The following is a 21,229-nucleotide window of genomic DNA, read 5'->3' on the forward strand; positions in this document are numbered from 1 at the left end:
AGATGTTGTTTGGTTAGGGGTTTCATCTTTACCTCTGACAAAGACGATTTTTCCATTAGAGGGAGTTTCATCTTTGTTGATATACCCTAAACCTCTTTTACCACCATGGGTTTTGCATTTATCGAGTATTTCATTAATCACTTTAGTTCTAAGATGAAAATTTTCATTCACAGATGAAAAAGGCTTATTACTTTTGATCTCTCAAGTTAGAGCATTATTCTTTTCAAGGAAAAAATGATGTTCAGACTCAAGAAATCTAATTTTTTCAAGTAAATTAGTTTTTTCTACATTAAGGATATCAATCTTGTTTTTATGAGTTTCAAAAATATCATGATATTTTAAATAACTCTCAATTAGCTTTTCATACTCAACAACAAGATTCCTTAAGAATTCATCCTTGTTCATCAATAAACTCATCATCACTATCACAATCACTATCATACACAAATTCCACAAATGCAATAAAAGCTAAGAAGTCATTAGGATTGTAGCTTTCATCTTTAGAAGTTGTGGAAACACTCTCTTCAAAGTCTGTGTCACTTCATATTTCTTGTATAGACATTTTGATATCTTTGGGGCTATGACAATCATTAGCAAAGTGTCCCAAACCTCCGTAGTTAAAGCAACAAATTTTCTTACCTTTGGAGGAACCTTTTCCTTTGTCATTCAAAGACTTTTCAGTGTTTGTTCATTAGTTCTCTTTCCTTTTCCAGATTCTTGGTTTTTGTAAAACCTTATGTTAAATTTCATGACCTTTATTTATTCTTTAGCCATATATGCCAATTCATCCCTAGTGATATCATATGACATTTAAATATCTTTATCCTCATTCTTAAAGGCCTTAAAAGTATAATCTTTAGGCTTTTGAGAACTAGGTAGGGTCATCTCATAAGTTTGTATGAAGCCTAGAAGTTCAACAACTCTCATGGAATCGATTTACTTGCTCTTCTCTATGGCAGTTATTTTAGGTTTAAATCTCTCTAGTAGAGATTTCAATATTTTTTTCTAACTACCCTTGAATTTGGAATAGGTTCTCCAAGGTTAAAAGTGCAATTAACAATGCTACTTAATTCAAAATAAAATGAAGAAAAGTTTTTATTTTCATGCATCCTAATATTCTCAAATTTAGTGGCAAACATTTGCAATTTAAAGATTTTTACACTAGTCATACCTTCATGAGTGACTTGAAGAATATCATATGCTTCCTTTGCACGTTTACAATTTTATATCCTGGAAAACTCATCGAGACAAACTCCATTAAAAATACTAAATAAAGCCCTAACATTGACTTCACTCTCTTTATTGTCGGCTTTGTCCCATTTGTGTTTAGGTTTCAGTTCTCTTGTTGATCTTCCTCGAGCATCAAGAATCAATGGGGGTCCCCATCCATATTCAACTGAATTCCACACTCTTTCACCTTGCATTATAAGGAAAAACATCCTTTTTTTTCTTTCAAATGAGAGTAGTTTTCCCATCAAAGTAGGGTAGACTATTCAAAGGAGCACCACTTTTAGATTGTTCCATATCAGACTTACAAATTAATAAAAATTTGATTTTTGAACAATATAATCAATAAAAATTAGTTTTTTTTTAAGCAATATGATAAATAATCAATTTGTTATCTCGCTTTGATACCAATTAAAAGACCAAAAGTCCAATAGGAAACACTCAAAGATGGGGTGAATGGGTGATTTAAAAATTTTCAATAAAAATTTATATGTAATACCCAATTATTTTACCTTACAAGATGTTAGGTATGATATATTTTTATCAATTATAGGTAATTCAAACAAAATATTAAATATAAAAGATATAACCAATGAGACATAAGATTTTTTATGTAGAAAACCCCCACATAAACCGTAGAGATAAAAAACCACGAGGTCTAAAACCTACTAATCTAAATTCACTATACAAAATCAAGTTGCACAAATTTACCTAGCTATTTTACCTTAAAGACTTACTCTCCAGTACTTATAACTTGATTCATGTCTATGATGCAGTAACCCTTGATTGCTCTAGTGGATCACTTCAACTTAGTCAAAGGGAGGAGAGTCTTCAAACCAATATTTAATGATCTAATTATTGAATGAGAGATTAGAAATGGTGTGACACTTTAGGCTTTCTCTTTAGAAAATATGTGATATTCTTTCAATCATTTAACGATCTTTAACCCTCAAGGAGTTAATGGAGAGGTATTTATAGGCAAAAGCCTTAAGAGTTTTGGTTTTGGAAGAGTTCTAAATCATATTTACATGAAAATCTCAACAAAATTTGCATGACCACTTGAGCCAACTCACCCACCGTTTGAGTGCCTCGGGCACTTGAGCGGTATGGCTCGCTTGAGCGCTCCAAACCATTTGAGTTGTCCTACCATGTTACAAAAAGTCAATTTTGAAACCTTTTAAGTTTAAAACAAAATCGATCCTCTAAATACCTCAACGTAGCCTAATTTGCCACAAGTCAAACCTCTTTAGACGTATCATGACTTCCCGATTAGACGAACAACACCCCCTGATTTTCAATGGATAGCAAGTCATTATCTAAAAAGACTTCTATTGCTAAACATAAATAGGACCAAAATTGCCAACGTAAAAACAAGACTTAGGTGGTATTTGTTTTTTTTACTTAATTCTAAATAGAACCTTAATGCTTAATAGTATTAAATATTAACTTGTTTGTTTTTCTAGTATTTTATTTCTATTAAGTATTAAAAAGTAAAGAAAAATCAATATGTTATTTTTTCTATTTAGAAAAAGCTAAATATTTTGACTTTTTCTATTCAGTAAAAAGTTTATAATAAGTCATAAAAAAGTAGAAAAACAAACAACCTAAATTCTGAAAACAAATTGCTTTGAGCAAAAAACCAAAAAAACAAACACCCTCTTAATGTCCTAACAAATTTAATATATTAAGATATAAAAAAAGGTTTTTAAGGTAGACGTGTTTTTATTGGTCCACTTTTATGCTAAGCCTACAAAAGAGCAAAAGAGCAAAAGAGAAGAAAACCTACCTATGACTCTAATCATCTATGAAAACTATAATTTCATATTTACCCTTTTATTTTCTTAAGTTGTACCTTAAAAAACAAAGAATGATGACCAATGGGTCATTATCTTCTAATTGAAATTTCTTCTTTATCAAAGGATTGCCTATTTATGTTTCATCATCCACCAGTTTATTGCATTCCAAGCTTCCCTCCTATTGTCCTTTCAACCTTCCTCCTATTGTCCTTCCATGCCATCCTTCTGATAACTTTTGTACTGACCACACTAAACACCTAAAATTGTGAAAAAACACAACTCCTTAGTGACATGAACACAAGTACAAAACCTCATATACATACAACAACAATTAGCAATATATTTTTTCTTTTACATTAATTGGACAATGATAAGGCTATCCTACTCTCTTAAGCCACCAACCCAACAAAGAATTCAATAACCAATATAACATGCATATTTTCTTTTCATTTTCCTCTATTTTCCTAACAGCCAAAAACCCCTTTTAACATTAACACTTCTTTTTGCCTCACTAAGTAAGCCCAACAGCCACATGCCCTCAATTCAAATCAAATCCAAGACCAACTTAATCTAAGAATGATTTAGAATCAAAATATAACAACTTAAATTACAAGACTATCAAAATCGTGGTTTTGCATATCAAAAGTTCATTTTAAGAACGGACTTTTTGTAATTTTTGGGAAGCATATGTCAAGAATGATTCGTGAAGAGCTTGTTTCGAAAATAGGAACTCATAGATTGATATATTTATATGAACTCATTTTTTTTGTTAGGAATTATTTCCAAATCCAAAAAAAATTTCCTTTTGTTTCATGGTAAGGATGTGATGTGAAATTGAAAAGGATTTTGAGCTCAAATTACTTTTTAACCACATATCATCATGTTTCACAAATAGAGAGAAAAATGTACACAAAGAGTCAAATTTCATCAACCAATTGATATACAATTAACTAACAATATTACAAAAAAATAAACAAAACCTACCAATTTATGAACAATTGATAAACAAATAAAAAGATAAAATAATGGGGGGCTAGGTTGTTGGGCTTTGAAAGGGTTTTAGTTATTTAGGAAAAACAATTGACAAATATCTCATATTTTTATAAGTTGGTTAGTTTTCTAATTAATTTATTTTTTTTGTAAAGTAAATTTTCATAATTTTCTCTATAAATTAAGCAGCCCAAGTGTGCTCAGTTTTGGAAATGAGTCATAACTGAAGCTGTGTGTGATGAATTTAGGCGTCTTCTAATTGGGTTTTAATTGGAAAAATCAAAATGAAAGAAAAAAAAAAAAGAGAAAAAAGAAGAAAAAAGGAAAAAAAAAGAAAAAAAGAAGCAAAGCTGGCTGGAGTCATCGAGTACTTGCCCTGGTTCCCTTCACTGGACTTCTCCACGATTCGTCTTCGTCATATCTCTCTCTTTCTTTCTTCTGCTTCGAGTAAATTGTGATCGCTTTTTCAGGTACGGTTTCACCATTTGATAATCTCTCCGTTTGTTTTGATAATTCCGATGAAATTGAATCACAAGTTGTTGAACTCTAGTGGATACGTGGTTCTATGTTTGAAGATAACGAATTGTTTTTTTTTTTTTTTCAAATACTGCGAAATATCATGATGTCTAGGCGGAAATGGGGTAATTTGGGCTGGGAGCTTACGCTGGAAAAATTGGCGAGAATTCGTATGTTTGACCGAATATGAGCAAAGGGATTGATTAGTTGTCGATGTTTCAGATATTTTGTCTTTTTTCGATTTTAATTTTTGTTACTTCAGCAATGTAGAAATTTTGGATTTTATCTTTCTTGGATTTTGATTTGGAGAAATGGAATGAGGAATTCTTCAGCTATTCATTCATTAGAGGGTGTTTTTGGGCCAAAATGGGGGTGCATCGGGCCCTTTGCTGTAGATATGGCCCATTTTATATGGACTGGCTGATATTTCTGTTTTTGATTCTTTTGGTGAGTATTCTGGAGATGCTCCGTTTTTGTAGGCTTTGGAGCTCATGAAATTTGAATGATAAACTATTCGAAGTTTGATGGAATTCAGGTTTTTGTTTTCATTCAAAGCAACACTTTCTTTTTCTGTCTTCACAAGTATCACTGGAAAGTTGGGAATATCTTGTAATATTTTGGCAAAATGGGAGTGGAGTGGGGGGCATGCCATGAAGATTTCTCCAAAATCTGCTTTGAAAAGATTTTCTTAAAAATGGCCAAAATGAAATGTTTTACCCATTTTATATTGGAAAGCAAATGAAAAAAGTTGCCAATATTTTGGGTTTTATTTATTTATCTATATTTTTGGTCCTTGATTATTGAAGATATGTTAGTCTTTCTAGGGTTTTGATTAAATTGAAAAGACATTGTTGAAACTTTTCTTTTTGAGGTGTTTAAGGTTTTATTCTTCATTTTTTTTCCTATCGATTGGATACACCACAGGATATTCCTAAATGTGGTAAGATATTGCGGTATTTTGGCAAAATTTGTAATGGAGGAAGCAAGTTTCCACTCAAAATTTTGCCAAAGAAAGAGCAAAATAAAATGTTTTATCCATTTTTTATGAGAAGAGATCAAATAATTTCTGGTATTTTGGGTAATTTTTCTTTTGATTTATTGGTTGTGTTGGTGGATATTTTGTTTTTTGCTTAAAAAATTGAGAATACTAACTGTTTTTGTCCAATTATAAGTGAATTATCAGATTTCCACCAAAAAGAGGATGATAAATGGCTGATATTTGACCTATTTTTACTCCTTGAGTATTGGTGAAGTTTTGGATTTTTCACCTCAAAGGACAAAACAAAACGCTTTTCCCATTTTATGCTAGAAGGGGTTTAAAAACATTGTTGATATTTGGATTTTTTGTTTCAACCTTTTGGTGGTTGAGTGAAATTTTGGATTTTTCATAAAAAAATGAAATATTTTGCCTATTTTATACTAGAAGGAACTGAAAGCATTGCTTATATTTTGGCCATTTTTGATCCTTATCTAGGGTCAGAATTTTGGATTTTTCCCCCAAAAAATGGGTAAAAAAAAAATGTTTTTCCCAATTTATAAAATTGTTGATTTTTGTTAATTTTTCCCTTAAATTTTAGGTTGAGTACTTGTGTAGTTTTAGATATTTTTCTAGATGCCTTTTTGGGTTTTTTTTTTTTTTTTTAGTGCTTAAGGGTTGTAGATATGTTTTTTGCTTGCTTTTTAGGCTTCGTGAGGTGCCAATAGGGGAGAGGTTTGCTTAGGTGAACAATCTTAGGTACCTTTTGTCTTATCTAGCTTGGTAGGAATGACAAACTTTTTGAGGATTAAGAACCAAAGTGAATTTATGTGTATTGACCTCTCTCTCCTCATCCTCATTGTTTAATCAATTGAAGAAATGGAAAATAAGAAAGATGGAAGAGGGAAAAATAAATAAATAAAGGGAATCCTTGGATGAAGGAGTTTTAAATCATTTTGAAGCAAATTTTGTTGTTTGCCCAATAGGGAAGGTGTTTTCAAATTCTTGAGAGCATTTAGAGTTTTCAAATACCTTATTTAAATTCCATTTTTTTTTTTTGATAGATAAACCCACAGAAGATATATTAGAAAAAGGGTGCTTAAACGGCAACCCGAAGCATACAGGGAGTATACAAGAGTTACCAAAAGACGAAAGACAAAAAGGTAAGCACTCACTAGCCCTCAACAAGAACCCAACCAATCAACAAAGTTAATTAAAGAAAGGGGTCCTACTTCTAAACAAGCCTTACCCCAAGAGAAGAGATTACAAACATTGTTTCTTTCCTTCCAAACCGTCCAAAATAAACAGAGAGGAACTGCCTGCCAAGTCTTTCCACTCTTCTTGTCCATAAAGGAAGCGAACCAACCTAAGAGAGTGTCTCTAATCGTAAGCGGAAGAACCCAAGTAACACTAAACAAAGAAAACACAAGATCCCACATAACCCTCGCCTTGGGGCAATGAACAAGGATGTGATTTATCGTCTCCTCTTCAGCACAACACAAGAAGCACCTGTTAGCTAAAATCCAGCCCCTCTTCTTGAGTTGATCTTGGGTTAGAACCTTCCCCCAAGAAGCTTCCCAAGCAAAAAAACCCACCTTTGTAGGAACACAAGGCCTCCAAATGATGCTCCATGGAAACGAGACTGCACAGCTAGGATCAAGAGAATTGTAAAGGGATTTTACAGAAAAAAATCCCATTCTTTGACACTTTCCACACCACTCTGTCCTCCAAACTAGCAGCTAGCCTCTTTCCTTGAAGGGTCAAAAGGAGCCTCTCCACCGCCTCCACCTCCCAATCATTGAAAGATCTAGAGAAACGGGGAATCTAACCCCCCACTTCCCCCAAAGAATCCCAACAATCTGCTACCCACGCATCTTTAGAGACCGCTAAGGCAAACAAAGATGGATAAGTCTCACAAATGGAATTATTCCCGCACCAAATGTCCTTCCAAACTCTCACCCTTCTGCCATCCCCCACAGAGAAGGAAACAATTTTAAGCAACAGAGAACCTTTCTAATTTCCTTCCAAAACCCCACCCCATAGCCCTCCTTAACCTCACGGGAGTTCCACCCTCCACATTCTTCCCCAAACTTCCTACTAATTATAAGCTTCCAACAGGACTCCCTTTCAACCGCAAAATGCCAACTCCATTTGCACAAAAGGGCCCTATTGAGGATAGAAAGATTTCTAATCCCCAATTCGCCCTTCTTTTTATGAGAACAAGGGCCTCTTCTCCAACGCTCCCCCGCCCCAAAGGAAATCCCTTTGGATTTTGTCAAGTCTCAATTTAACAACTCTTGGCATACGCATCAAGGACATGAGATGAGATAGATAGGCATGCTAACTAGAGTGCTCTGAATGAGAGTGATTCTCCCTCCCTTGGAAATAAACTGCCTCTTCCACAAGGTAAGTCTCTTCCGCATCCTCTCTTCCACGCCATCCCACACCACCATCGACTTGTGCGGAGCACCTAAAGGGAGCCCCAGATAAGTGGAAGGAAGAGTTCCCACTTTGCAGCCCAGTTCAGAAGCCAAGACCTCTACATTCTCTACTCTTTCCACTGGCAGAATTTCACTCTTATTCAAATTGATACTCAACCTAGAAATGACTTCAAACCACATTAACAGCCAACTTAAAAAAGCCATTTGCTCTTGGGAATCCTCATAAAAAACCAACGTGTCATCAGTAAACAACAGGTGAGAAACTTGGATCCCATTGCCATCCCTTCCCCTTATTTTGCAGCCTGTAAGGAAACCCCTCCTTACTGCTCTGTTAATGAGGCAACTTAAAACCTTCATCCCTAAAACAAATAAGTAAGGGGAGAGAGGATCCCCTTGTCTTAACCCCCTAGCGCTCTGGAAAAAACCCATTGGCGATCTGTTAATCAAAACTGAAAAAGAAGCAATGGAAATACACCACCTAATCCATCTAGCCCATTTCTCCCCAAAACCAATTTTTTGCATCACTGTTAGCAGAAAATCCCAATTAATATGATTGTAAGCCTTCCCTAAGTCCAATTTACACAACACACCAGTTTCATCCCTTTTTAGCAGAGAGTATATGGCCTCATTAGCAATTAATGCAGCATCGAGGATTTGCCTTCCTTCAACAAAAGTATTTTGGGTAGAAGACGCCACCTTACTCACTACCTTCTTTAACCTATTAGCTAGGACCTTTGCAAGCAGTTTGTACATACCTCCCACCAAACTGATGGGTCTAAAATCACACAAATCATCAACCCCGCCTTTCTTAAGGACTAAAACCAGGAATGTGGTATTCAGGCTTTTGACAAATTTTCCCCTCTAAAAAAAGTCTTTGAAAAAACCCATTATCTCATTTTTGGCAAAGTCCCAGCAGAACTGCTAGAAGGCAAAGGGAAACCCGTCCGGACCAAGAGCCTTGTCCCCATTCAACTCTAAAAGGGCCAAAAACACCTCTTCCACAGAAAACATCTCCTCCAACCTAGCTACCTCCTCAACCCTAATTCTGTCAAACTCCAGACTGTTCATACTAGGGTGCCAACCACCAGGATCCGATAACAAATTTTGATAGGCCCTCATCACACCCCTCTGAATTTCTTGATCTTCTGATAGCCAAATGCCATTAACTTTAATCTTTTTCAGGCAATTTCTTCTTCTGTTAGAATTTGCCATCTTATGAAAGAATCCTGTGTTCTTATCGCCTTCCTTCAACCACGTTTCTCTTGATTTTTGTCTCCACGAAATTTCCTCCATAAGCGCCCACTTCTTGAAATCCTCCCTGACCTCCTTTCTAGCCTTTAACTCCTACTCGTTTAAAACTCTTTGCCGCTCCTGATCATCCCAAAAAGACACTTTGTCCAGAGCCAGCCTCTTGTTCACCCCCATTTTTCCAAAAACTTCCTTGTTCCAATTCTTCAACTTGATTTTTAAAGCCTTTAATTTTTAATAAAACTATAAGACCCACTGTAGTTGAAACCTTGCCACCAGCCCTTTAGCAGCTCCTTAAACCCCTCTTCCTTCAACCACATATTCTCAAAACGAAACGGAATTGGACCTCTCCTCACACCACCCCCATCTAACAGAATTGGGAAGTGATTAGACATCGGCCTTGGGAGAGTACACTGAGTCACCCCGCTAAAATGATTCTCCCAATCCTCCGAAATCAGAAAACGATCCAGTCTTGACCTGGATTGACCATTCAACCCTCCACTCCACGTAAAAGGCCCCCCCTGAAGAGGCAAATCTCTTAAAGCCAACTCATCAATCACCTCCGAAAACCTTCTCATGGACCCAAACAATCTTCCTACTCTACTACGCTCGCTGGGAAATCTAATCACATTAAAGTCCCCTCCAATACACCAAGGATCAGACCACAACCCTCGAATGACACCTAACTCTTCCCAAAACAGTTCTCTGTATCTTTTCAATGTAGGTCCGTAGACCCCCGTAAAGATCCACAAGAATCCATCATCGCAGTTTTTAAAAAGGCACAAAATTGAGAAGAGACCCATCTCCATACCTACTAACTCCAAAACTCTATTATCCCAGAAAACTACCACCCCACCAGCTGCCTTCCTTGCACTCACTGCACCCCAACCTAAGAATCTTCCCACACCAAGACTGTGAACTACCCCCTAGGACATATCTTGAATATTAGTCTCTTGCAGACACACCAAATCCACTCTTTGCGACCTGATTAGAGCCTTAATTACCTTCCTTTTATTTCTATCATTGACCCTTCTAACATTCTAGGATAAAATCTTTAGCTTCATCTAATGGTCGAGAGTCTGGCCCCCCCTTCTCTAACTAGAGAATTCTCCTTCATCGCACCATTATAATTAATGGACCACTCTAATTTTTTCAATTCACAGTCAAACTTAATGGACCCTAACGTTTCCTTCTTATTATTTTGCTCTCTTCTTCTCTTGGTCCTTAGAAGCAAATTCAAAATTTCACCTTCAAAACCTTCCGTAGAAAAACCTAGGAACTTGCTGAACCTCGCCAGGCAGCTGTCGTCCCATCGACAACCTTTCCCCTCCAGATCCTGTAACAACTCCTCAAACTCACCCCCCACACCTTTTCCAACCACAGACTTCTCCCCCTTGAGGCCATCTCCCCATTGCTGCCATAAGCCAGAATGATAGTCAGAGGAATCTGTTCCTCTCTGTCAGTCACGGAGGCCAAACCACCGAAGGACCCCTCGTTCAACATAGCCCGACCGAAACCAGAAGAAGGAGTGGAAGAAGAGAGCTCCTGACCCCCCACAGGGAAATAAAGAGATTCGATGTACCTGGCTGCTTCCTCGCGCAGTGCTTCGACTGTCATCGATCCCCTTTCCGTCGTCTCAAAGGCCTCCGTCGGCAACGCATCCCTCGACAACCCTACAAGAGGGTCGTCGTCTCCACTTGCGCCTCCACTTACGCCTCTTTCTTTGCTGATCGAAGGCTCACTTTGTGCCCTAGAAAGAGTGATTGGAGGCTCGTCCCCATCTAAAGCCCCTTCTCCTGTTGCGTCAACACTAACAGGCCCAAAGCCCACACCTGTCACCCCCTCGCTGCAACCTTTCAATCCATTTAGATCAATGGGCTTGGAAACTCGGCCCAAGTCCACCTGGATCTCATTAAAAGGACCTTGGACCTCCCCAAGTTCTAAACCATTAGGCCCACAACTAGGCCCACAACAAAGGCCTTCTGGCCCTAAAACAAAGTCGTCTAGACTGTTAAACGAGGACTCCCTGCCCCTTCTCACTAGACCAATAGAAACACCTATCCTACCCCTCACATCACTCTCTATGCCAGAGACCTCAACAGGAGGGATGGATGGGTTACCTCCAACAGGCGACACGTCCTGTACACCCAGCTGCAACCTCAACTACTCCACCTTCTCCCTTTGACTCCCAAAGCAGACATCGTGTGAAGTTCCACCAACTTCACATCTCCTACCCTTGGACTACCCTCCCCGTAGGAACTTCCTGCCAGCACCACCTACGTGAACCAAGGTGGAGACTCCCACCAAAGCTGAAAAGAATAGCAACCCGACCCCAACACAATATGAGCATAATTAGGAAACTCCTTTTTTACGCGCTTCACTAGGATCCGAGCCCACTGCAGCTTAGACAAAGATCTGGTATCTTCATCCATTGCAACAAAACCTCCACACCCATCTCCGATTCTTTTAAACACCTCAAGACTCCACAAATGGAGTGGGAGCCCAACCACCCTTACCCAAGCCTCATTAGCATTGGAGTTCTTGCAAAGGCACCCCACCTCTGGGTTCCATCTATCCAAGATAATAAAATTTTTTTTAATACTTCTTTTGCCTCTGGCTAGAACACGCTTAGCCTCATGTGGCAACTCAAAATCAAATAGCAAGAGACCTTTGCCTAACACAACAACCCTCAGATTCCCCTTTAAAGCCCAATGCTGAAGAGTCCAACTCCTTACGTATTCCAGCTCAGGTAATGAAGCTGAATTAATACCCCACCAACCTACCAGACACTTCTCATTTGATCTAACCTTCCTCGCACTTCTCTTTCCCCCACCTCTAACCAAACTGACTTGCCTACCCTTCCCGGGGTTGACTTAACAGCATCTGCAAATGACTTCACCTCCACCCCCTTCTCCCTCCACAAAACCTTCGAGCCCCCCCTCATCCTTAACGAATCCTCGGGACCACTGGTAACCTTTAAACCTCCTATCGGGGCCACACCAAGGCCTCTCAACCTCTCGACCAGAGAATTCCATCCACTTGACTGTCCCTTCCCTTTTGGAAAAATAATGCTGTATTTTTTTGCTTCAATATCACGAACAGAGCAAAGAATGAACCTTTCTGCCTTATTCAAACGACACTCTAATCTATACTTCCTGTTCCCATCCATCCAACCAATGATCCAACTTCGGTTATCGACCTCTCTACAACAGGCTTCAACTCCTTCTAGTAAGCAACGTAAACTAGCCTCCCCAAATCTAATCCAAGAGGAAACACCTTTGCTTTTCTCCCAAATGCAGCCTTTCAGTTTCCCTCCCAAATCCTCAACCAAAATCTCAAAGGATTTGGACTCCACTACAAACTGACTTCTTCCACCTTTGATAGCTCCATCTTCTCCCATCTCATGCAATAAAGTGGTTTGTATATTTTTTAATTCCATTTTTCAAATCCTCTCTTTGAAGCCCATCATCACATTGCCATATTGCCATTAATGCAAATTACTTTGCTGTATTTCTATACTGTTGCCACATTGCCACTATCATCATCACTACCATCTCTATGTGATGTGAGATGTTAATATCTGACATTATAAAAGTTCTTTTGAATGGTAGAATAAGATGAAAGAGGTCAAGAAAGCAAAAGAAAAAGAAGTCTTTGGTAATCATACCAAGGTTCATAGGCAGTCATACTTTGGGTTCTTAACCAATCTCTCTTAGAAGAAAATAGTTTCCCCTTTCAAAATCTTAAGTGTTAGATTAAGGATATCTATATCTTATGTTAGTTAAAGGTTTAACTTTATAAATTGAATTTTATTAATATATAAGGAGAGAACCATCTAGTAATAGGTAATGTTTCATATTTGTTTATCTCCATTCTTTTCTTCTCTCTCTCTCTCTCTCTCTCTCTTACATTTTTTCCCTTTTAGTATGGTGTTAGAGCTCTAGTAATTAGAGGTCTTGAGTTTAAGTATTTCTGTTTGTTTATTTCCTATCTATTTATTTGTAACCTATGATCTATGATTTGCCAATCCATGTGTGGGTATGAGCCCTCATATAGGGGATTTTGTTGATCAACTTAATCCACACATACACCCTAACAAAATGGTATTATCAAGTGGAAGAATTGTTACTTACTAGAAATTGTCTATACATTTATGTTCATATGAAGGTGCTGAAACCTTATTGGGGATGGCATTCTCACTGCTTGTTACTTAATGAATTGATTGCCATCCGTGGTTTTGAAGAACCAGACCCTATATTTTACTTTTGAACCTTCCATTATTTTCACCTCCATCAAGAACTTTTGGTTGTGTTTGCTTCATCCATAATTTTCATCCACATCCAGAGGATTTCTCTTCTCATTCTATTAAATGTATCTTCTTGGTATTTTTTAACATAAAAAAGTTATAAATGCTTTGATCCCATTACCTAAAGGTTCTTTGTGAGCATTGCTGTTACTTTCTTTGAAAGCACTTCTTATTTCTTTAATGCAGTTTCCTTTTTAGATGATAAATTCTGTCATTTTCTTCTCCAATCCCTGTCCCTATCAATACTGTTTCAGATACATTACAACTCAAACTCTAGCAAGTCCATTAGCAAAGGAAAGCACCTAAAAGTAGTGGGCCAGGTCAATCTCAACCTTAATACTTAATTAGAGTCTCTAACATGTTCTAGTTTCTTCAATGCCTGAAGACTGACCATCCAATTGCTCTTCAGAAAGGTAAATATTAGATAAGTGTACTTGTGCTTCAATACCTTATTGCTCAATTTTTATCTTGTGATAGATTTTCTTCTTGTTCAAGTCCTATGCTCTAGTTTTGTCTTTTGTCTCTGTTCCCAAAATTTACCACGAAGCTATTGATCACCCTAGTTCCATCCTAATGAATGTATTTGGTTGTGAATTTGGGTTGCAAAGTGTTTTTTTTTTATGGTAGGCAAATATAGAATATGTTGGCCTCATAGAACTTTAGAACATCATTTTTAAATTGAAGATGGGGCATTTCAAAACAAACCCCTGTACCTTCCACCTTAAAGTCCTTAATGAAACCTCCTTTCATTGCCTTTGACATAAAATAGCTCAATTGCTCCATCACTAGAATGAGTAGATAGGGCATTAGTGGATCTCCGTATCTCAAACCTTTTGAGCCCTGAATACAAATATTGGGATTCCCATTAACCAATGTCAGAAAGCTAACTACAAAGATAAAAAATCTAATCCTACCAACCAATTTATGCCCCAAACCCGTACTGCTTGCTGAAAGCAAAAAAACTCTGAATTTCATGGTGGTGCACTTTCTAAATATCCATCTTGTGTACAAGGGCTTGAGCTTTTGATCTAGATTCTATGGCTTTAGTGGCTATAAAATTTTGTATCCATAATCCATCTCCCCTCTATGAAAGCACATGAAACTTTTGGACCACCTTTGCTCCACCCCCAAATTAATGGGCCTAAAGTTTTTTCATATCCTCCACATCATCTTTTTAGAAGTTAGCACAAATTATGTAGCATTCAAAGTCATTCTAGGAGATTTAATTGAGCAAAAATCCTGCATGAAACTCATTGCTTCACTATGAACAAAATCCCAACTGTGATGCTAAAAAACCATTTGACACCATTTGGATCCAAGGGTTTATTTTATTCTTACCCAAATCAGAAATTGCAGCCAAAACCTCATCTTTACTAAAACCTTCTCCATATCTTTCCTGAGTTGCCATAAATCTGATTGAAAACCGTAGTCTTAGTCCCAAGATGACAAATCCTCAACTAAAAAAACGCTGTTGGAAGAAACTAGAGATTCCCTTCCTCACACCATACTAACTATTTTAAAAATAATCCTCAATTTGAAATGAAATGATCAAATTCCAAACAAAAAAATCTTCAATTTAGCCAAAAATAACAATAAGATTTGAGATTGCACCTTGTAAGAGAAGAGACGAACAAATGAGATTGACTTTGTAATTGAATTTGAGAACGGTATTAAGACTCTTTATCTACAATTACTTTAATCAAAATCAATTTTTTATTTTTAACTTTTTTTTTTGAATAGCAACACTTGAGGATCATATTTTGTTTGTTGTTGGCATTGATTTTATAATCAAAATCAAAGTAGTCATAACATGCCAAAAACTTTGTATTCACAATTCCTAGGTCTCTATAGAGTTATCTTAGTGAAAAATCACCTCGGTATGTGGTAGGAAACGGGGAAAGAATTCGGTTCTGGGAAGATTTGTGGCGGGGGGACCAACCTTTGGGAACCCAATATCCAAGACTATTTAGAGTAGTCGTGGATAAAAACATTTCGATTTCTTCAGTTCTCGGTCCATCTCGGCCTTTCTTGTGGAATTTGAATTTCCGGCGTAACCTGTCAGATTCTGAGATTGAGGACTTAGAAGGCCTCATGCGCTCTCTTGATGATTTGTATCTCTCTCCTTCGGTCCCAGATGCTAGATTATGACCATTATCCTCATCAGGGCTTTTTTCAGTCAAATCCTTTTTTCTAGCATTATCTCAATCTTTTGGATCTCCTCAGAACTTTCCTTCAAAGTTCGTGTGGAAGTCTCAAGTTCCTTTCAAAGTGAAGTCCTTTGTCTGGTTAGTGGCACACAAGAAGGTGAATACTAATGACATGTTGCAAATGAGAAGACCCTACAAAACCCTTAGTCCTGATATTTGTATCCTGTGCATGAAGCATGGGGAATCAGCAGATCACCTTTTTCTTCATTGTTCCTTGACGATTGGGTTGTGGCACAGGTTATTTCAGTTAGCTAAGATGGATTGGGTTTCCCCAAGGAGCATATATGACATGATGTCCATCAAATTTCAAGGCTTCGGTAATTCTAAGAGAGGGGTAGTTTTGTGGCAAGCTGCGAGCATAGCTCTAATTCGGGTTGTGTGGTGGGAAAGAAATGCAAGGATTTTCGAGGATAAAGCAAGGAATTCAGAGTTCCTTTGGGACTCTATTGTTTTCCTTGCTTCCCTTTGGGCTTTCTGTTCCAAGGCATTTAAGGGGACTCCCCTTAATGTGATTCAGTTGGATTGGATAGCGGTGTGTTCTCCATAGGGATTGGTCCTTAGTGGGAGTTCGTTTGTTTTATGTGTATTTTCCTGTAATTTAGTTGTCTTTGGTGGGAGGATTTCTCATCCTTTTTCTTGTACTTCTTTTTATATTAATATATCTTTGTGGTGTTTCCAATCAAAAAAAAAAAAAAAATCACCCCGTCTCAGTTATCCTTGGTAATTCTTATCCGCTCTCTTGGAATTTTAACTTTTGTCGCAATCTCACTGATATAGAAATTGGACTTCTTGAAAGACTCGTGTCTTTCCTTAATTCAGTGCACTTTTCTTCTTCTGCTGTAGATTCAAAAGCTTGGTCTTTATCATCCTCAGACTTATTCATAGTAACATTTTTTTTCTTGGCCTTGTCCAATTTCTCAAATCCTATCCTGTTCCTTTCGGCCAATTTATTGTGTAAATCAAAGGCCCCTTCAAAGGTCAAGGCCTTTGCTTGGTTAGTAGTATATAGGAAGTTAAACACCAATGACATGCTACAGTTAAGAAGACCCTACCAATCTCTTAGTCCTCATTGGTGCATTTTATGCAAAGGAAATGGAGAATTGATTGACCATCTTTTTCTACATTGCCCATTAACTTTGGGGCTATGGCACAAGCTCTTCGGTCTAGTGAAGATGGATTGGATTCCACCTAGGAATATTGGAGATATGATGATTATTTCTTTTAAAGGATTGAGAAATTCAATCAGAGGCAAAAGTCTTTGGCAAATTGCTTGGCTCACTTTATTGTGGATTATGTGGTAAGAGAGAAATGTTAGGACTTTTGAGGAACAGTGGGGATTGGAAGGGATGTTGTAGGATTTACTTCACTTCTACTTCTCTCTTTGGGCCTCTTGTACTATCGAGGAGTTCCATTGAATGTTATTTAACTCAGTTGGGTTTTGGTTTGTGATACAAAAGTTTAAGATAGTTGGGGGATGCCTTTGTGTATAGTTTTTATATAGAGGGGTGTCTAGTCTTACTTTGATCAGGATTTGTATTTTGAGGGAAGGGCCTCTCATCCTTCTCTTATACCTTTATTATTATCAATATATTTTGTTTCTGATAAAAAAAAAGTAAAAAACAATCAAAATATGATCCTTAAACTCAAAAGAAAAAGATATGTCCAAGTTAAAAGTCTTTAAATCCAGACCATGCAATGATCATAACAAAATTTTAAATAAAAGGAAAATGAAAAATAAAAGAAAAAAATTTAAGAAAGAATACTTTTTGGAGGTTACAAAGATTTGAGGAATAAGTGAGTTGCAACTTCTTTTATGGAAGAGGCAGGGATGATAATAAATGTGGGGTTACAAAAGTTAAGTGGGAGAATACGGTTTTGGGAGTCTATAAACAAAAATTTGAAGAAGAAAAAATGGTACTCGAATTGAAGAAAGAGTATTTTTTAGGGGATTAAAAAGATGAGGAGGAAAGAGTTTGGAGAAGATGTAATGGTTAGTTAAGGAAGAATTCTGGGTTGGATTTTAAAATTTGAGCATCATTGTTACAAGAAGTGGTCCAAGCCCTTTTAGAGTTGTCACAATTAGAAATCTTCCTATCTCAGCTATCCTTGACTTTTCTTCCCCTTTGTTTTGGAAAATTAATTTTCGTCTTAACCTTGATGACTTGGAGATAGAGGGCCTTGAAGGACTCATGTCCTCTCTCACCTGCGTGTACTTGTCACCTTCCATTCTAGATGTAAGAGCTTGGTCATTATCTTCCTTAGATTATTTTTGATAGTCTTTTTTCTTTGACTTGTCCAATCCTATAGACACAATTCCTTCCTATGTAGTTAAAGTTCTATGGAAATCTAAAGTCTCATCTAAGGTCAAAGCCTTTTCTTCGCTAGTGGCACACAAGAGGGTAAACACTAATGACATAGTACAGTTAAAAAGACCTTACAAAGCCCTTAACTTTGATTGTTGCATTTTGTGCATTAGGAGTGGAGAAACAATTGACCATCTTTTTTTACATTGCTCTTTGACTTTGGGCCTTTGGGCCTTTGGCACAACCTATATTCAGATTGCCAGTTTGGATTGGGTTCCTTCTACGAGCATATGTGATATGAATGATTATCTCATACAAGGGTTTGAGGAACACCATCAAAGGCAAGCATTGTAGCAAATCGCTTGTCTCATGCTGATATGGATTGTGTGGAGGAAAAGAAATGTTATGATTTTCGAGGACAAGTAGAGGACTTTAGAGACACTATAGTTTTTAATTTGTTTCTATTCATCTTTGTGGGTCTCTTGTACCATGGCGCTTAAGGGCATTCTTCTCAATGTTATTCAATCTGACTGGCATTTGGTGTGCATGTCATAAGGTTTTGGATAGTGAGGAGAAGAGATTTTTTTTTGATTTGTATTCGAAGGAGATGTGCTAATCCTCATGGAGGGATGAAAGGTTTTTATATTGAATATTCTTAGATGGTTCTATATGGATGTATGGGTCTTATTAGAATGTTGGAGAAGGTTTAATCTTCCATTTTTTGATCAGCTTTTGTAAATCCAAGGAGGATTTCTCATGCTTCTCATGTACTTGTTTTTTTCTGTTCTATTACATTATTGTTTTTGATAAAAAATTAGAAGATGGGAGAAGGATAGAAGTTGTTGTAGGTTATAAAAATTGTAGGATATAAAAGCATGGAGAATGTGAAAAATGGCTAATTATTAGAGGAGAAGATAGGGCTGGAAATAATTTAGATGATTTGGTATTTTGGGTAAAGCGAGTGGACAGGCACTACGGGTTTTTATAAGTAGTAGAGATATGGTATTGTCTAAATCTTCTGTTAGTATTCATTTATTGTCAATGAAACTGTTGCTAATTGCTTGGAGGAGACTGCCATATTCACATTTGAAGTACTGGATACTCAAGCTGATTGAAATTAGATTTAAAGCTTGAGCATGTTAAGTTATTTAGTGACCTTGAGAGCTTTTAGAAGCTTTTCGGAAAGTTGATATATTTAGAGTTTACTAGTCAGATACTGACTTTGCAGCAGCAAATGCTAAGCACCATATGGGTTTGAATGAAGAATATTTAGTCATTATTTGAGCCGCAGTCAACAAGGGTACTACTGTGAAAAAATTGAAACCTTGAGCTCGAGAATTTTGTTTCTAGCATCATCAGAAAGCTGTTTATCATATTTAAAAAAATTTGAGTAGTTGTCCAAGAAATGTGTTTGTATTCAAAAGCTCTAGTTGAATTGAAAATTATTAGGTTGTTGGAAAGTTGAGTACTGTTAGGTGTTTGGATGCTGAATGCTCTAATAATCACAATGAAGAGTTCCATTTCTGTACATTTGTTTGTTTGCTCATTAGAAGCCTGGAGCTCTTTCATGGTTCATTTTCCCGTTATGTAATCATTGTACTCCTGTTGGTGAGTCCCTAAATTTCATTGCTTATACTTCTTGCAAAAGTTTTATTTGTATGTCATCTATTAATTCTTTGGGAAAATTGTTACATCTTATTTTTTTGATCTACTCAAGGTAACATGGATGCCAACAATTGGAGAACTCAACTCCTCCCAGATGCTCGAGAAAGGATTGTTAATAGGATGTAAGTATTTCTTCCCTTACCTTTGTGATTTTCAAATAACCCAATACAACTAAGGTCATAGGCCAACTCCATCAATTTGAGAAAAGGTGTCTATGAGAGAGAACTCCTACCCCACCTTCTGGCATTGAACAACCAAAAGACAGAATACCATGTGTGCATAATAACTCATTACTGTCCCTTGCTACTGATATTTTTATTTTTTAATCTTTACTTTATTTGTAAACTTTATATTAAATATTGGTAATTTCTGTTTTATTTTTCAATTAAGGTCTCACATAAGTATTTATTTGTGCAATTTAATTACTTGGTTTTTGAACTATTGAAGATTTATAGATCCTTTAGTTATTATGTACCTCTTTAAATATAGAAGAAAAACCCTATTGCTTTTAATTCACTATGCCAGTACAACCAGTGGCGTACTCAAAACTTGAAGATTTTCATGTGCAGAATGAGTACATTAGTAAAGAATTTTCCATCATCTAAGCAACAGGCGTTATCTGAGGTTAAGAATATTGCTGTGCGGTTTGAGGAAAAGATTTATAACACTGCTACAAGCCAGGTACATTCATAACATGGGCAATGTCACATTTCTGTAATCGTCATTTGCCTTAATAATTGGTTATATATCTTTTTTTTAACTGACACTCAACTCAAGGAAGCCTTAATTATTGCATTTGCATCAAGGAACTTGCTTCCAATTCCTATCTACACAGGGCCAAAGTATGTTATATTACCTTATTTTATTTCACCGTCTCAGGATTCTCCTTTTCATTGTCATGCCTAAAACCTGAGTTATTGAACCATATTAGCTCTAACTAGTGCAACCATTGGTATTTGATGCACTTGCCAAGTGGTCTCTACTCTATTTCTTGAATTTCAATTTCAAATGCTACTATATCCATTACCTCACAAATGAATTTATTTATTGTTTTTACTTTTTGTTTTTCCGGTCTTCCTTCTCAACATCTTCATTCTCATTTTATGAACATGTTCTACAGCAAATGCGAAGATTTTGAACTGTTTTGTAGTTGCTAATTCATGTTTTTTTGGTTTGTATATTTTCTTTCATTTATTTTATGCTTATAAGAAAGACTACACACACATGTTTAATACTTCATGATGTGTGCATTTTTCCGTAGATATAAATTTTTGACCTTTCTTCAGAAGGATTATCTTCGAAGGATATCTGTGAAGATGCTGTCAATACATACAGCGCCTCAGAATACTGCAGCTAATGTTTCGCCTTCAAACTCAGTTGATACTGATGCAATTTCTACAGATCCAGGTAGTGAAATGAAAAATAGAAGGTTCCTAAGAAATGTGCTGATGGGAACATCATTAACTCATGATTGGTTATGTCATCTGTTTTTCATATTTACACTCGATCGTAGATGTGTAGTTGGGCTTTTTGGTTGTATATTGACTTTGCTTC

At 36.7% G+C, this 21,229-nt stretch overlaps 1 protein-coding gene across 4 annotated transcripts in view; it reads left to right on the forward strand.

Moving 5' to 3' along the window:
* The first annotated feature begins 4,276 nt into the window (after positions 1-4,276).
* LOC117918292 (mediator of RNA polymerase II transcription subunit 15a-like) overlaps positions 4,277-21,229 on the forward strand; it is a 46,954-nt gene continuing 30,001 nt past the window's right edge. The window contains exons 1-5 of one of the 4 annotated variants that reach the window (XM_034834817.1): positions 4,278-4,483; positions 13,755-13,913; positions 19,728-19,797; positions 20,245-20,356; positions 20,962-21,082. In XM_034834817.1, the coding sequence (XP_034690708.1) occupies positions 19,733-19,797; positions 20,245-20,356; positions 20,962-21,082 (298 nt within the window). In that variant the 5' untranslated portion in view covers positions 4,278-4,483; positions 13,755-13,913; positions 19,728-19,732. Of the gene's footprint in view, positions 4,484-13,754; positions 13,914-19,727; positions 19,798-20,244; positions 20,357-20,961; positions 21,083-21,229 lie in introns of all 4 variants that reach the window. The other 3 variants (XM_034834818.1, XM_034834816.1, XM_034834819.1) reach the window with 3 other exon arrangements.

This window comes from Vitis riparia, chromosome 7 (assembly GCF_004353265.1).
Source record: "Vitis riparia cultivar Riparia Gloire de Montpellier isolate 1030 chromosome 7, EGFV_Vit.rip_1.0, whole genome shotgun sequence".
In the NCBI taxonomy this organism is placed as follows: Eukaryota; Viridiplantae; Streptophyta; class Magnoliopsida; order Vitales; family Vitaceae; genus Vitis; species Vitis riparia.